The following is a 16,579-nucleotide window of genomic DNA, read 5'->3' as shown; positions in this document are numbered from 1 at the left end:
GGTGAATGCTATATTCCAATGTTGCATTGGACAACGAACAAATTCTTTATCATTTGTTCTTTCTAGTTTGTCCAGCCTTGCAAGTACGACAAAGGGGGGGGGGGGGGGGGGGGTTATGTGTTATAAAGTGTATACAAACTGTATTTTACAAGGAGGAGCAAAAAGCCTTGTTAATTAGACTTAATGCATCAGCATATTGGAAAGATGCGCAGTACAATTTGAACTTACCTTTCTCTTTATTTTGCCCAAAGTTTGGGGAATGTTAAAAGCAAAAGTCTACCAGGAATCCTGAATCCTCTACTTGCGAATCAGTAGTAGTTTTCTCTCCCTGGACCTTTTATGGTTTCTCTGGGAGATGGGAGGGGCTGGGAGAAATATTAAAGTGACTATGGAGTAGAACTATTAACAGAATGACTCTGGAATTAGTCCCCAACGACAGCATTCATCGCAAAGGCTAAGCATCAGTTCTGTGTCAACTTCTCACTGTGACCAGGTAAAATAAAAAGAATATAAATAAGACTACACATAATATTTCCCCCTAATACTTTGGAGAGAACTTACTCTGTGAATTTGTTATTGGGCATCTTTGTGCAGGAGAATGTACCTGGAGGGGGTTGTATTATACATTTTAGCATTTGTATTTCAAGGAAAATCTCTAGAAGTCTCTCATCTCAATATGGAATATAATTTGACAATCATCTTGAATTTGAATAATTTATTCTCCTATGGCATTCTATTACCATAATAAATGTTCAAGTGTCTTTTCTAATCTCATCACACATCCCTGTCATGTACTGTGCACTCACAAAGAAATATTTAATACTAGTCAAATTTCTACCAGCGGGTGTCCTAGTTTAGGGGCAGAGATCTCTTTTAAAAAGGGAAAATTGCCTTTGGCTATTATTGCATTTTTGTCCTTTGGTTTTGAGATGTCTTTGGGGATAGGAATTTGGATGATTCATACCCCACTCCTTAAACTATTAATCAATCACTGGATGATATGTAATGATAACAATAATGGTATTTGTTCTATTCATTCATTCATTCATTCAATAGTATTTATTGAGCACTTACTATGTGCAGAGCACTGTACTAAGCGATTGGAATGAACAAGTCGGCAACAGATAGAGACAGTCCCTGCCGTTTGACGGGCTTACAGTCTAATCGGGGGAGACGGACAGACAAGAACAATGGCAATAAATAGAGTCAAGGGGAAGAACATCTCGTAAAAACAACGGCAGCTAAATAGAATCAAGGCGATGTACATTTTATTAACAAAATTAATAGGGTAATAAATATATACAGTTGTGGATAACAGGTAATCAAATCATCCCTCGTGGGCCTCACATTCTTAATCCCCATTTTACAGATGAGGTAACTGAGGTACAGAAAGGTTAGGTGGCTTGCCCAAGGTCACACAGCTGGCAAGCGGCGGAGCCGGGATTAGAACTCATGTCCTCTGACTCTCAAACCAGGAATCTTGCCATTTATTATGCGCTTACTGTGGGCAGACCCCTGTACTAAGCTCTTGGAGAAATAGAATACAACAGAGTTTGTAGAAGTGATTCCTGTCTTCAAAGGAATGTCCAGTCTTCAGGAAAAGACAGATGTTATAAAAAGTAGGATTAGGGGAAACAGTGGGGTATAAGAATATTTCCATAAATATTGTGGGTTTGGAGTGAGTAACGAGATGCTTAAGGGGTACACAGACAAGTTCATAGTTGACACAGAAGGGAGGTAGGATAGGGAAAATTAAGGGTTTTTGGAGGAAATGTGTTTTGGGGAATGTTTTGAAAATATCAGGAGTGGAAGATTGTCGGATATGAAAGGGGAGGGAGTTCGAGTTCTGGGGGCGGGTGTGAGCAAGCGGTCAGTGATGAGATAGGCGAGACTGAGGTTGTCAGTGGGAGAATGGAATGGGTGGGTTGGGCTGCAGTAGGAGATCAGTGAGGTAAGGTAGGAGGGGGAGAGTGATTGAGTGCCCTTGGTGAAATCCTTCCCACAGTAGTTGATATAATTTCCAAATAGGAATCAGGCTCCTTTGAAAGTCACTGCCCTATAGAGTCAGAGCAGAGAACCAGTGAGAGACAGAATCTTTGGATATTTTCCCCAAATTCCAGTGGTCTTGTCCCTTTTCATCCCCTACTTGCACTGAAGTGTCAGAGCAGAGAGGCAGTGAAGAAAAGATTCACGGGATTCACCGTGTGAATTTTCTCAGGGATCCATTGATATTATCTTTGCATTGTGGGGGAATAAAGCAACCTTCTCTCCAGTCCTTCTATTTCTAAATTTTCCCCAACTTCGTAGGCGCTGGGGAAAATTTAGAACTACAAAAGCTGGAGGGATTGTTGTAGATGTATAGATATGTATCCTCTCTCTCTCTCTCTCTCTCTCTCTATCTTCATCTATCTATATCTATATATAGGGAAACACCAGTTTTAGTAAAATTAACCCATGAGTTTGCAGGTCAGAGTAGAAAGGCCAGTGCAGGATAACCACTTGACATTCTCCCTACAACAGTTATGCATATATATTGATACCCTGCCATTTCCCCTAGCCGTAATTTATTTCAATGTCTGTCTTCCCGTCTAGACTCTAGGTGTGGGCAAGGTTCATGTCTGCCAACTATATTGCCTTGAACTTTGCCAAATGCTTATTCAAGTGTTTTGCAGATTAAGTGCTTATGAAATATGACTGACCGTGGTCTCAGCCACATTGTGCTCACATTGTGGTTTTTTTTTTTAAATTGCCTGATTTCTGCAAGGATGACCATATTATTTTCCAGCATTTTCCCTCTTGACGCACTTTGAGGATTTAGATACTCACTCCACCTTTAGCCTCACAGCCCTATGTCCTCAATTTTTTTTAATGTCTTTCTCCCCCAAAGACTGTAAACTCCTTGAGAAGAGTGATTGTGTTTACCAACTCTATGTACTCTTCCAAGCACACAGAACAGTGCTTTATACGGAGTAAGAACTCAATAAATTCCAGTGACTGATTTGAGAATTTGTGCCTGCTATTCAAAGAGATCATCACAAACGGGTAGCATACCTTCTTTTGCCTCAGCACAAATTTATTCACCAATTTAGCTGCATTCCAAACAGTCGGTGATCCTGGTCACAAAGTAAAATCTATCATAATTAAAACCACCAGTTAATTGAGAAAAAAACCAAACCCACAACAATGGCAATCCAAGTAAGATTCTGAGGCAGCAAATTATGGAGTCTTCACATTTAATTGAGGACATTTGGAGAACTAAGATGTTTATGCACACACTTTGAAATTACCACCTGAAGCAGTGCCTATTATGTTGCTTGGCTTGTATTTTTAATAGCATTTTTGATATCTTTGGCCTTTTCCCAGTCGGTCAGGGTGAACTGTCTACCATCATTTTAGTGGAGGATATTGCGACCCCTAAGTATGTGAATTTACTAGCGGTTTCCCACTAGAATATCGGATTCAGAATTGAGGTTCCTATAGCAGATTTAACCCCAAGCCGTTGAAATGCCTTTGTTTTCCTTATGAGGTCTATTAGAGACATAGAACAAGCATTTAGCACTGAATTAATGTAGCATTTCTGGTTTAATGCTGCAGATAGACTTGATTTATTGTTCATCAAAGAAAGGAACCAAATGTTTCCATATAATTCTTTAGTTTAACTTAATTTGAAGGAAAGAAGTTTAACTGTCTTTCCGTTTATCTGAATTTAAGGATCTTCCTTTCTGTTTGGCTGCGTGCTACATTCTTTTATTTGGTTAGCATTTTATATCCTTTCCTATCTGAGGTATTTCTATCATATGAAATATTTATCTAGAGAGTCAGGGCCATATATATATATATATATGTATATATATATATACACAGAGAGAGAGAGAGAGAGAGAGAGAGAGAGAGAGAGAAGCAGCGTGGCTCAGTGGAAAGAGCCCGGGCTTGGGAGTCATAGATCATGGGTTCGAATCCCGGCTCTGTCCCTTGTCAGTTGTGTGACCTTGGGGAAGTCACTTCACTTCCCTGGGCCTCAGTGACCTCATCTGTATAATGGGGATGAAGACTGTGAGCCTCACGTGGGACAACCTGATGACCCTGTATCTCCCCCAGCACTTAGAACAGTGCTCTGCACATAGTAAGCGCTTAACAAATACCAACATTATTATATATAATATATATATATGTATATTCACAGCAGAGAGATTGTCTTCTTCAGGAACGGAGGCAGGATAGATCTGAGAAGCAGGTCTCTGGCATACAGCTGGTTTAACTAATCAGAGATGGGGGGGGGGGGGCTTCTCTCACAGGGTCCGCAGGATAAAGGAAAGATGAGCTTAAATAGCTGAACAGATATTTTGCACAATAAAGTGAAAGGTGTCTGGCAAGATAAAATCTTGATGTCTCTCCCTTGTGAATTTATAGAGATAAGCAGTTTTACCTCATTAACACATCCCCTTCTTCCCTCTCCCTCTGAGGACTGTTTCATTTTTTGATAGCAGATGGTAATCATGAGTCTATTTGTAGTGCACAGGTCTGCCTGGATCCTCCTTGTGTCTGCTCATTTTTCTCTTCTTTAAGTATTGGCCAGGAACAAGAAATTATGCTGGATTTAATTTTATTATCCAAATAAATGAGTTGAAATGAGTTTAATTTTTTTTTTATGAAAAACTTCTGGATCTCCATAATCATGAATTGTGATTCACTTAATATAAGGAGGCATGATTTCATAGCTAAGGGTTATTATCCTACGGTTCGTTACACATGGAAACCACATTCCTTAGGGTGTATAATTTGTTCAGACTGTACATTTTTTTGTTGAGTTTAATCCATTTTCAGGGCTATAAGCGTCTTTCTTCAAGATGGGAAGCTGGTCTAAGATTTGTTAACTATTAATTTTTGTTCTTAGAAGTTTTTAGGACTGTAAGCATAAGCTGTTAATTTTTGTGTAGTAAACTTCATTAGAAAAGGAATACATATATTGTCGTGTATTTACATGAAAGGCTAAGTGAGAATCATTTATCCATTTGATAATCTCTTTAAAGACATTGCATTTGCATCCTTCGCTTTGTAGCACACAGGTAGGATTTCCCCCAGTCTTCGCAAGGCATCTGAGCTCCATGGGTCCAAAAATACTAATCAATCAATCAGTTGATCAATCCATCAGTGATATTTATTGAGAGCTCACTCTGTATATTGGGCTAAGCACTTGGGAGAATACAGTAAAGTGGCCCTCCGGGAGCTTACAGGAGGACTATACAAATGTTTTGCTTTATATTATCTTCTTTTATTTCATTTGTCTATATGGGTTGGGTGTTGAAAGATTAATCAATCTATCCACCAGTGACATTTATTAAGAGCTCATTCTATACCTAACGTTAGACTCAGCCTTTGGAAGAATACAAGTGAGTCAGTAAACATGCTAGCTGTCCTCAGAGACCTTACAGTAAGGGAGAATATAAATTTTTTTTGTTGTTCTGTGCTTTTTTCAAAAGTATTTTTTAGGTGCTTACTATGTGTCAAGTATTGTTCTAAGCACGGGGTAGATACGAATTAATCAGGTCAGACAAAAAGCCTGTTCTACGTAGGGCTCCTGGTGTAAACTGGAGGGAGGACAGGTATTGAATCCCCATTTTGCCACTGAGGAAACAGAGGCATAGAGAAGTGAAATGACCTATCCAAGGTCCCACAGCAGGGAAGTGGAGGAGTCAGAATTAGAACCCAGGTCTTCTGGCTTCCAGGTCTGTGCTTTTATCCATTAGTCCGTGGCAGGGAGCATCTTTAGAGGGTTGGGAAAATCAGGCTCTTCGGTTCTAGTTACAACTGTGAAATGATCATGTGGGGGCCACTGAGATTCGGCAATTTAGGAAACTCTGGATGGGTAATGGAACTGAGAAATAAATGGTGTGAATGAAAATAAAAATGCTTTTTTATTCATCTTTGGTCCAGCTGGGTACTAGAAACTGGATCTTTTTTTCTGTTCCTCAAGACCCACACATCAATCCCCTGTAATGGGCTCTTGATATTTCCCCTCTGTCTCTACATTCCCCAACGTGGGGTGGGAATTTAGATTCATGGTTTCGTTCTTCCTAGCTCGCGTAGCCATCGGCAAGAATGTGACATGCTTTGGTCTTGTGTTTTCTGACTTCCATGCTTTCTGCTTTTTAAACTGTGCAGTGGGAAGAGATCGGAGAGGTTGACGAAAACTATGCTCCGATCCACACCTATCAAGTGTGCAAGGTGATGGAACAGAATCAGAACAACTGGCTCCTGACAAGTTGGGTCTCCAACGAAGGAGCCTCCCGGATCTTCATAGAACTCAAATTTACCTTGAGAGACTGTAACAGCCTCCCTGGGGGCCTGGGGACCTGCAAGGAGACGTTCAACGTGTACTACTTTGAATCGGACGACGAGGATGGGCGGAATATCAAAGAGAACCAGTACGTCAAGATAGACACCATCGCAGCGGACGAGAGCTTCACCGAGTTGGACCTGGGAGACCGAGTCATGAAACTGAACACCGAGGTGAGAGACGTCGGACCTTTGAGCAAAAAGGGCTTTTACCTGGCTTTCCAAGATGTGGGAGCCTGCATCGCCCTGGTGTCGGTGCGTGTGTACTACAAAAAGTGCCCATCGGTGGTACGAAATCTTGCCCTCTTCCCCGACACGATCACGGGAGCCGATTCTTCCCAGTTGCTGGAAGTGTCAGGCTCCTGCGTCAACCATTCCGTGACAGACGAACCTCCCAAGATGCACTGTAGCGCCGAAGGAGAGTGGCTCGTTCCGATTGGGAAATGCATGTGCAAGGCCGGCTTCGAGGAGAAGAACAGCACCTGCCAAGGTAAGACTCTTCAGGTCGGGACTGGAGCCTGCAGCCGTTGTTTCCGCCGGCGGTTTTATCCGGGGAGGGGGTCCCGTAACGTCTGGGGAATTGATGCTTTACCTCATTATGAAATGAAAGCGGGTACCGTCCCCTCCTTGGGATTTACTAATTCCAGAAGACCGGATGTTGCCGGGCAAGATTGTATTCCGTATACATCATTGCCAGTTGGGTCCTTCTGAATCTCCAAGTATTCCCTCTTATTCAAATGACACCATCGTGTTTCCTTTGAAAATAAAAGGCAGAAGGGATTTCGTGGGATGATTGGGTGCAACTCCCCCAAAATCCGGGGCGCCTTTCCTGTTCTAAGTCCTCACAGTTGAAAATGCAAATGCACATCTTCGACCAGACATGTATTTGCATGCAGGAAAGTGACTGAAAAGAAGACTTCCAAATAAGCCTTGCATAAAAACCATTTACAAAGGGATGGAACACCGTTTACTGTGTTATTTAGATATGATTGTCGCTACATGCTTGCTTTTACAATTCGCACGGCAATTTTAAATGCATAATAAGCAGTGTACTAGAAAAATAACTGTTTGACGTTGACACCGAGACGAAAAGGTCATTTCAAAGCAATTTGCACTCGGTGATGCTTCCTTAATTTTTTCCCCCTTCAAATTGAAAGTTGATCATGCATGCGTCCCATATCATCTGAAAATATTCTCCTTGTATCCCAGAATGCACTACCTTCTCTTCTGCTTCTTGCCTAGTTATTGATAGCTTTTCGGTCTACCAACGGTTTCCTCTCTTCCTTCATGTAGAATCTAATCTAGGAAAATGACAGACTAGAATTTTTTGTTCTTTAGAATGTTCCTTCAGAGCCAAGGCTACCTAAGGAGGTCTTCTCCCCTGCCCCTTGACATACACTTATGCTTCCCTTAAGTGGTAAAGGGAGAAAGTGGGCATTCCTGGAGAGATTTTCTTTCTGCCTGCGTAAGTTCTTCGAGTCTATCCTATTTCAGGCATGCAGGAGCTCAGTCAGAACTCTCCAAGTCATTGGCAGCTTGGTTCATGGATTGAATATGGGCTCGGAGAAAGAAAGGTATTGAAATAAGCCATACATCCCAATGGTTTCTCATAATGGTTTCTCCTTAAGAACACATCACGGTGGTGTGGAATTTCCTTCTTGGTAACAGCCCCTTTTTCTTCATTATCAGTAACGATTAACTCCTGAGCCAAATCACCTAGGCTGTTCTGTCTTACGCCAGAGGGCTATGCACACCTCTAAAGGCCTCTATTTAACTGAATTTCTGTATTCACTGGTATTTGCGTCAACATTCCTGCCGAAGGTTGGACGAAGGAAGAATGAAGCATTGTCTGGGACAGAAATATCAATGAAAACTCCCTCCCTGACCCAAAACTGTAGTAGTTCTTTTTCAGTGGAGTTATAATTGCCATTTTCTGTTCAACTGGGGACCACTTTCTTGCTGAAAGCTAATGCTACTGGAGCTAAACTGAGTCTATGAAATTAGTTCCATTCTCATTCTTGGAAAAACAAAAGGGGATGATTCTCAAAAGAGGGAAAAAAATGAATTTTTTTTTTAAAAAACCTTTCATGCTAAACTGAGTGTTAATACTTCTGCAAAGTTTGATCTGGTCATGACACAAAGGGATATCGGGGTGTGGCGTTTGAAATTGGCCGTTTGGGCTTTCCAATAATATGTTCCAATCATTCAATCAGTAGTATTTATTAGATTCCTATTGTGGGAGAAGCATTCATTCCCCTAAGGGCTTTGGGAGAATACGATAGAGTTGGTAGAAATGACTCCTGCCCACAAGGAGTTTACAATCTAGTGAAAGGAAGATGGTGGAGAGCAGTTTTTGCTGAGTTCCATCTCTGCCTCAACGTGAGATTCCTAACACATTATCTAAGCATTTGGTCTCCTAGAATCTACTTTGTCCTGAATGATATGTTTTTTTTCAGATGGACTTTAGGTGGGTTTTTGTTTGTTTGTTTATTGGCCTGCAATTTCACTGATAATTCTGATCGAACTGTACTTTTAGGTCTCATTTATTGAACTCAAAGGACGATAGAGTCGGGAGACATTATCTCTGGCCTCGAGGAGTTTACAAGCTGGTCTGCTGTGTCTGACCTTGGGCAAGTAATTAAACTCTTGGCCTCAGTTTCCTCACCGGTAAAATGGGGATTCAATAGGGGCAGAAACTGTGTCTGACATGATTGTATTACCCCAATGCTTAGTACAGTGCTTGGCCCATAGTAAGGGCATCATCATCATCATCAACTCATAAGCCATGACACAAACTCAATAGCTCTGGGCAAGCTAGTAACTTCATTTTTCCTCAGTTTCCCCCCACACACAATTAGGAGAAACTCTGTTTCCTTGCTACCTCTCTCTCAGGGTTGTAGACTCATATTCCAACTGATACGGAAGGACAGTGAGAACAGCGTGAAATTCCAAGAGGAATTGGGGATGGTGGCAGGGAGGGGAAGGACCTTGTCCCATGATTGAAAACTATTTTTAAGCCAGTACTGGATGCTGTGAATGGAGACCCTGAAAGCAGTAAGTATTCCCACCACCACTCTCTAGTTCAGAAGGCATCTCCATCATGACAACAAAGGAAATAGAAAACAAGGGGTACCTGATAACTATAGACACCAAGTCCAATAAGAACTTATTTTCACACCCAAACCCTGTTCTCCCCTTGAGATTTTTAATGGTATTTTAAAATGACATTTGCTAAGTGCTTACTATGTGCCAGGCACTGTCCTAACTCCTGGGATAGGTGCAAGATAATCAGGTTGAAAACAGTCAGTGTCCCACAAGGGGCTCAGCACCTTAATCCCCATTTACACATGAGGTGACCGAGGCACAGAAAAGTTAGTGATTTGCCCAAGGCCATCCAGCAGACAGGTGGCAGAGTCAGGATTAAACCCAAATCCTCTGACTCCCAGGTCTGTGCTCTTTCCACTAGCCCATGCTGTTCCTCATCACTATAGACATCACCACCGTCCTCACTGTATCACAAGACTATACCCTTGGCATTATTCTCAAATTATTTATTTCATTCAATCTATATATTCAACCTGTCACCAAATCCTCCCCTCTCTACCTTCACATCATCTCTAGATCTGTCCTTTTCTCTCCAACTAGACTGCTACAACGCTGATCCAACTATTTCTCACCCACCCCCTTGACCATGGCCCCAGCCTCCTTAATGACCTCCCTGCCTTCTGGCTTCCCCTTCTCCAGTCCATACCTCAGTCTGCTGCCCAGATCATTTTTTTCTCCAAGAAGTTTGGTCCCTGTCTCCCCACTGCTCAAAAACCTTCAGTAATGCCCATCAATCTCCACATCAAACAGAAAATCCTTACCGTCAGCTTTAAGGCGCTCCATCAGCTCTCCCCCTCCTACCTTATCCCAATTCATGTCTGACAGACCCCCACTCTCCCCACCTTCAAAGTCATTCTAAAATCACATCTCCTCCGAGAGGACTTTCTTGAATAATTTCTTGGTTTTTTTTTTATGGTATTTGTTAAGTGCTTACTAAGTGCCAGGCGCTATACTATGCACTGGGGTAGTTCCAAGCTAATCGGATTGGACAGGTTCCACGTCCCACATGGGACTCAGAGTCAGTCGCCATTTTACCGACGAGTAGACTGAGGCCCAGAGAAATGAAGGGACTTGTCCAAGGTCACACAGCAGACAAGTTCATTCATTCATTCATTCAATAGTATTTGTTGAGCGCTTACTATGTGCAGAGCACTGTACTAGGCTATTGGAATGTATAAATTGGTAACAGATAGAGAAAGTCCCTCCCCTAAGACGCGCTTACAGTCCAATCAGGGGAGACAGACAGACAAGAACAATAGCGATAAATAGACTCAAGGGGATGGTGGTATTAGAACTCAGGTCCTTCTGATTGCTCTATCGACTAGGCCATGCTGCCCCTCTCTTCTAAAAGAGTTCAGACCCCAAACTTACATTATGTCTAATTTCCAGGTGCAATAACCCCTTCTTCCCTTACCCATTGGATTTATACCCCTTAAGCATTTGATGTTTACCCCGACAACGATTATGTACATATCCTTACACTGCCATCTCCCTTTTATGTAATTTATTTTACTGTCTCTCTTCCAGTTGACCACATGCTCCTTGTGGGCAGATCACATCTAATAATTATTTATAGTGTACTTTCCGAAGTGCTTAGTACATTCATTCATTCTTTCAATTGGATTTACTGAGAGATTACAGTGTGCCAAGCACTGTGATAAGTAGAATGTGCTTTTCCTTGTTACTGCTTCATTTTTCCTCATGTGTAAAATAGGGATTCATTACCTGATCTCCCTCCAGGAGTGCCAGAGACTGTGTCTGACCTGATTAACGTGTATCTACCCCAATGCTTCAAACAGTGCTTGACACACTGTAAGTGCTTAACAGTTATTATTATTATTATCGATATTATTACAGTGCTCTGCACACAGTAAGTGCTCAATAAACACCACTGATTGATTGACTTTCCCCACATTCTAAAATCTCAAATGACAGTCATTAAGGAGTGTGTATTGTGTCTGATGAAAGCCATAACTATTTGCCAGAGCAAATGGAAATGGCCTAGTGTGTCTGGATCTTTGAAGAGCTAAGGAATTCACCTGCGGTTCTTTTCGGAGAATCTCATTTCCCTTTTATGTCCCTGGTGGTTTTTAGTTGGCAGGAAACCGGCTCTGGAAAAGTCATCCAGATACTGACTTTTCTTTGGAAAAAAGTTTGCTTTGCCTTTAAAAGTCTGCCTTCAAGCACCGTTGTTTTTCAGTGTTCTCTGTCAGCCTGAGAAACTCCTGCCCCCAAACCCCTTTTCGCGTCAGGGTGGTCTATGGATCAAACTACTCTTCTCCCTTTTTCATCCTGCCTTCATTTTTTATTCTTCTCTGAGAGGAAGAAGTGTCCCGATTCCTCTGCTATCTCCCATCCTGACAGCAGTTGGATTTTTGCCAAAGTGCTGGGTTGCGTCCCTATCTCAGATCATTCCACCATTGCTCCCTCACTTCGCATTCTCCATGGCTTTGCCCTCGTTCCTCCCTCTGCCCAGAGCTCGGAGGCTAGCCTGTCCACCTTGACATTCTTAAGAAGCAGTGTTTCCTAGTGGATAGAGCACGGGTTTGGTTGTCAGAAGGACCTGGGTTCAAATCCCGCCTCCACCACTTGTCTACTGTGTGATCTTGAGCAAGTCACTTCACTTCTCTGGGCTTCAACTACCTCATCTGTAAAATGGGGATTAAGACTGTGAGCCCCTCCATGGGACGTGAGCTGGATCCAACATGGTTAGCTTATAGTTACACCAGTGCTTAGTATTGCACCTGGTGAATCGTAAGCGCTTAACAAGTACCACTTAAATAATGCAAAAAAAAAAAGGCAAACATTCTGTAGGCAGCTGGCAGGAAAGAGGAAAGACCTAACTATAATTTAGTGGCGTGCCTCCCGTCTGTCAACTATGCTAAGGGTAGCCTCCTTTCAGAGTAGTATTTTCTCCAATTATTCAATCAATTAATGATACTTATTAAGCAAATATTGGATGCAGAGATCTCTACTAATTGTTTGGGAGAGTACAATACAATGGAGTTGGTAAACATGATCATTGTCCTCAAGGAACACAACAATTTAGAGGGGGAAACGGACATTTAAATAAAATACAGAGAGCGGAAGCAGCAGAGAGTAAGGATATGCACAAAAGTGTTGTGGGGCTCGGAGTGGGATGGTATCAATGCTTAAATGCACGGCTATCAGAAAGGAGGGCAAATAGAGTGAGGAAAATGGCAAGTTAGTCGGGGAAGGCCTCTTGAAGGAAATGCAATTTTATTAAAGTTCTGAAGCTGGGGAAAGGGGTGGTCTGTTGTATATTAAGGGAGTTCCAGTCCGAAGAGCAGATATGGGGAAGGGATCGGTGGTGAGACACATCTCTCTCAGAACACCTCACCTTCATCTGCAATCGTTCTAGTAGTGGATTTACTGAGTTTTCTTGGTCAAAATCCAGAAGCGGTTCAACATCACCTCCTTCCATGCAGTAAACCTGAGTCTCTGCCCTTGACTGTCTCCCATGCCTCTGCTGCCGGGCACGGGGGAGTTTTGACTTGTAGCAGATAGTCTTCCATTTGCTAGCCACTGGACGAGCTAGGAATGAAATGGGCAGGCCTCTGCTTGACTCTCCCTCCCGTAGTTGAGGCCTGGAGGTTCTCCAGTTGCGGCCCTGAGAGGTGAGGTTGGTGATAGAGGATCGGAATTGTACGGGTTTGTTTTCTGGGCCTGACTCCAGGCTGAACACTGCTGGGCCCCTTTGTTCTTTCTTCTTTTCATTTATTCAATCATATTTATTGACCGCGTACTGTGTGCAAAGCACTGTACTAAGTGTTTGGTAGAGTACAATATGACAAAAGATAGACACGTTCCCGCCCACAACAAGCGTACAGTCTAGAGGGGGAAGCCGACATTAATATAAATATATAAATTAAGTAAATAAATTACAGATATATACGTATCCTTTCTTCTGCTTCACCAGTCATCTCCTGGCCCAGGAATCTCAAATGCTCAATATCCTTCCCATCCCCAACCTCCTGCATCCCACATCTTAGTTAACAAAGAGTTAGGACTCGGGTTCTAAGCCCAGCTCCGCCATTTGTCTGCTGTGCAACTTTGGGTAAGTCACTTAACTTATTTAAGCCTCAGTCACCTCATCTGTAACATTAGGATGAAGACTGTGAGCCCCATGTGGGACATGAACTGCATCTAACCTGATTATCTTGTATCAACCCCGGTTCTTAATAAAGTGCCTGACTCATAGTCGGTGCTTAACAAATATCATTTAAAAGAACAAAAAAACCCAGAAAAAAACCAAGGAGTTCCCACCCAACACACCGGCTTACCTTTCCATGTGACCATGGCTTTGGGACATAGCGTGGCTTTTCTCCTCTAGCGATTGCACAGACTGCCTCCACCAAGACCACTGGAAGCCTGTGGATCTGGCAACATTTCTCAGCTCTCGTCTCAGCCGAGCCGAGATCTCAGAACCCCTGGAGATCCCTGGGAGCAGAGGTTAGCTTGGTCGCATTCTTTTCAAAACTGCCAATGCGCCGGAACATTTTCCTTGGATGGGAAAACACAGTTTTGTCTTGTGAGATGCAGTTTTAATCCAACACACCCTCTTAAATTTAAGGAAGCAATCAAAGACCTTCTCCCTAAAATCACTATTTAATAATAATAATTTTATGGTGTTTGTTAAGTGCTTACTACTGTTCTAAGCGCTGAGGTAAATACAAAGTAATCAGGTTGTCCCACTTGGGGCTCACAGTCTCAAACCCCATTTTACAGATGAGGTCACTGAGGCCTAGAGAAGTAAAGTGATTTGCCCAAGGTCACAGAGCAGACAAGTGGTAGAAGCCGGATTAGAACCCATGACCTCTGACTCCCAAGCCTGTGCTCTTGCCACTAGACCATGCTGCCCCTGATACTTTAATCCATCTTTTGGCCATCTTTGCTTGGTGAGGGAGACAAATGAATGGTGCGCCTTGCCTTGATCTGCTCATGGTAAGTCGGACTCACAGGCTTTGTCAACTGTCTTTTAAAATCAAACATATTATGGTTTTACAACCTATCTTTCATCTGCCAGTTTAGCATCTGTTAACTTGGAGAGACGAAGAACAAAATGGCGTCGCTCCTTCGGAATGTGTTTTTGAAATGCCCTATTTACCAGAACAAATGACATCAAGGAGAAAGGCTTTTTCCATTAATGGAGAAACTTATATTGCATCATGATCTAGGTGAATCATCTCCTTGAGGTTGCACAAAATGAACCTTCTCAAACATCACTGCGTTTTTTTCATGACTTTTTTTAAGGGTGTCTAGTGTAGTTGTAAGGGTTTATAAATGATGCGAGAAATCCAGTTAAATGTGAATTTTTATGCTTTAAGATGGACTGTGCGTCTCACGATGTAATATTCCTCGAATTATCTGTGTCTCTTTGTCAAGGACCAGGGTTAATTCCCACTTCCATATTCTTTCCCAGTGGTTAGGGCAGTGTTCTACACAGAGTAAGCACATGATAAATACTATTTCTACTACTAGTACTTAGTACTCTAGAATATAAGCTCCATTTGGGCAGAGAACATGTCTAACAGCTGTTATGCTCTCCCAACTGCTTAGTACACTGCTCTGCACACAGTAGGGACTCAATGAATACGACTGATTGTTTGATATTACTGCTACAACTACTGCTTTGCCTTATCTTCTTAGGCAAAGACTTTCATGTTATACTGTGTGCCAAAGTCATTTTATTTAAACTATTAATTTAAGATTAATGAGAGATATAGCATTCATGGTGGTCAGAGATGTATTTCCTTGAAAGTAAATCTATTTCCAAACTAAATGATTGAATTGGCAGTTTAGATCACCTGAGGCTCTTGCATACGTTACACATGTGTTATGCCTCAGGAAAATAATAAAAAAAAATCAAGAGTTTTTTGTTTTCTTTTAATTTAGGGCATAGTCTGTAACACTTTCTGGTTGCATCCCTCTCTTTCTGTGCCCAGAAGTCCTGTAAAATGTTTATTCTACACTTGGGTATGGTTGGGGCCTGGGGTTTTCCAATAAGGGGGATTCAGAGGGAACAAAACCATAGTAGGGGAAAAACAAAACATTTATTAATAGGTTATTTCTTCATTAAATCTTTCTCAGTTCCTTTATTCTTCTAGCTATTGTAATGATATAAATTGACTTTCAGTCTATTCCTCACTCCTCAAGAACCTCCAGGGGTTGCCCATCTACCTCTGCATCAAACAGAAAGTCCTCACCCATCAGCTTTAAGGCAGTCAGTCACCTTGCCCTCTCTTACCTCTCCTCGCTACTCTCCTACTACACCCCAGCCTACACGCTTCGCTCCTCAAATGCCAACCTACTCACTGTATCTTGAGCCCATCTATCTCGCTGCCAACAAATTGCCCACAACCTACCTGTGGCCAGGAGCTCCCTGCCCTCCCTCTTCGTATCCATCTGACAATTACTCTCCCACTTTTCAAAGCCTTACTGAAAGCATATCTCCTACAAAAGGCCTTCCCTGACTAAGCCCTCCTTTCTATTTCTTCCACTCCCATCTACGTTGCCCTGACTTCCTCCCTTTATTCATCCCCCCTCAGCCCCCCAGCACTTGTGTAACCTCTCTGGAATTTAATAATAATAATAACAAATGTGGCATATGTTCAGTGCTTGCTATGTACCAGACTCTGTACTAAGCGCTAGGGTGGATACAAACAAATCGGATTGGACGCAATCCCTGTCCCCCGTGGAGCTCACGGTCTCAATCCCCATTTTAAAGATGAGGTAACTGAGGCATAGAGAAGTGAAGTGACATCCAAGGTCACACAGCAGACAAGTGGTGGAGTTGGGATTAGACACATGGCCTTTGACTACCAGGCCCATGCTCTATCCACAACACCATACTGCTTCTCTTTATTTATTTGTAGTAAGGTCTTCCTGCCCTATATTCTCTAAGCTATGCCTTTCTACTCTCTATACCCGCCTATTTGCTTTGTTTTGTTGTCTGTCTCCCCCTTCTAGACTGTGAACCTGTTGTTGGGTCGGGATTGTCTCTATCTGTTGCCGAATTGTACTTTATAAGTGCTTAGTACAGTGGTCTGCACACAGGAAGTGCTCAATAAATACGACTGAATGAATGAGCTCACTGTGAGCAGGAGATGTGTCTGTT

At 42.3% G+C, this 16,579-nt stretch overlaps 1 protein-coding gene across 9 annotated transcripts in view; it reads left to right on the top strand.

Moving 5' to 3' along the window:
- The window catches only part of EPHA5 (EPH receptor A5), a 329,023-nt gene that overhangs the window by 58,225 nt on the left and 254,219 nt on the right, over window positions 1–16,579 (top strand). For all 9 annotated transcript variants that reach the window (XM_029073598.2, XM_029073602.2, XM_029073601.2 and 6 more), the window contains exon 3: window positions 6,163–6,826. In XM_029073598.2, the coding sequence (XP_028929431.1) occupies window positions 6,163–6,826 (664 nt within the window). The remainder of the gene's footprint in view (window positions 1–6,162; window positions 6,827–16,579) is intronic.

Source organism: Ornithorhynchus anatinus, chromosome 10, assembly GCF_004115215.2.
Source record: "Ornithorhynchus anatinus isolate Pmale09 chromosome 10, mOrnAna1.pri.v4, whole genome shotgun sequence".
In the NCBI taxonomy this organism is placed as follows: Eukaryota; Metazoa; Chordata; class Mammalia; order Monotremata; family Ornithorhynchidae; genus Ornithorhynchus; species Ornithorhynchus anatinus.
This window is presented reverse-complemented; position numbering and strand designations above follow the sequence as displayed.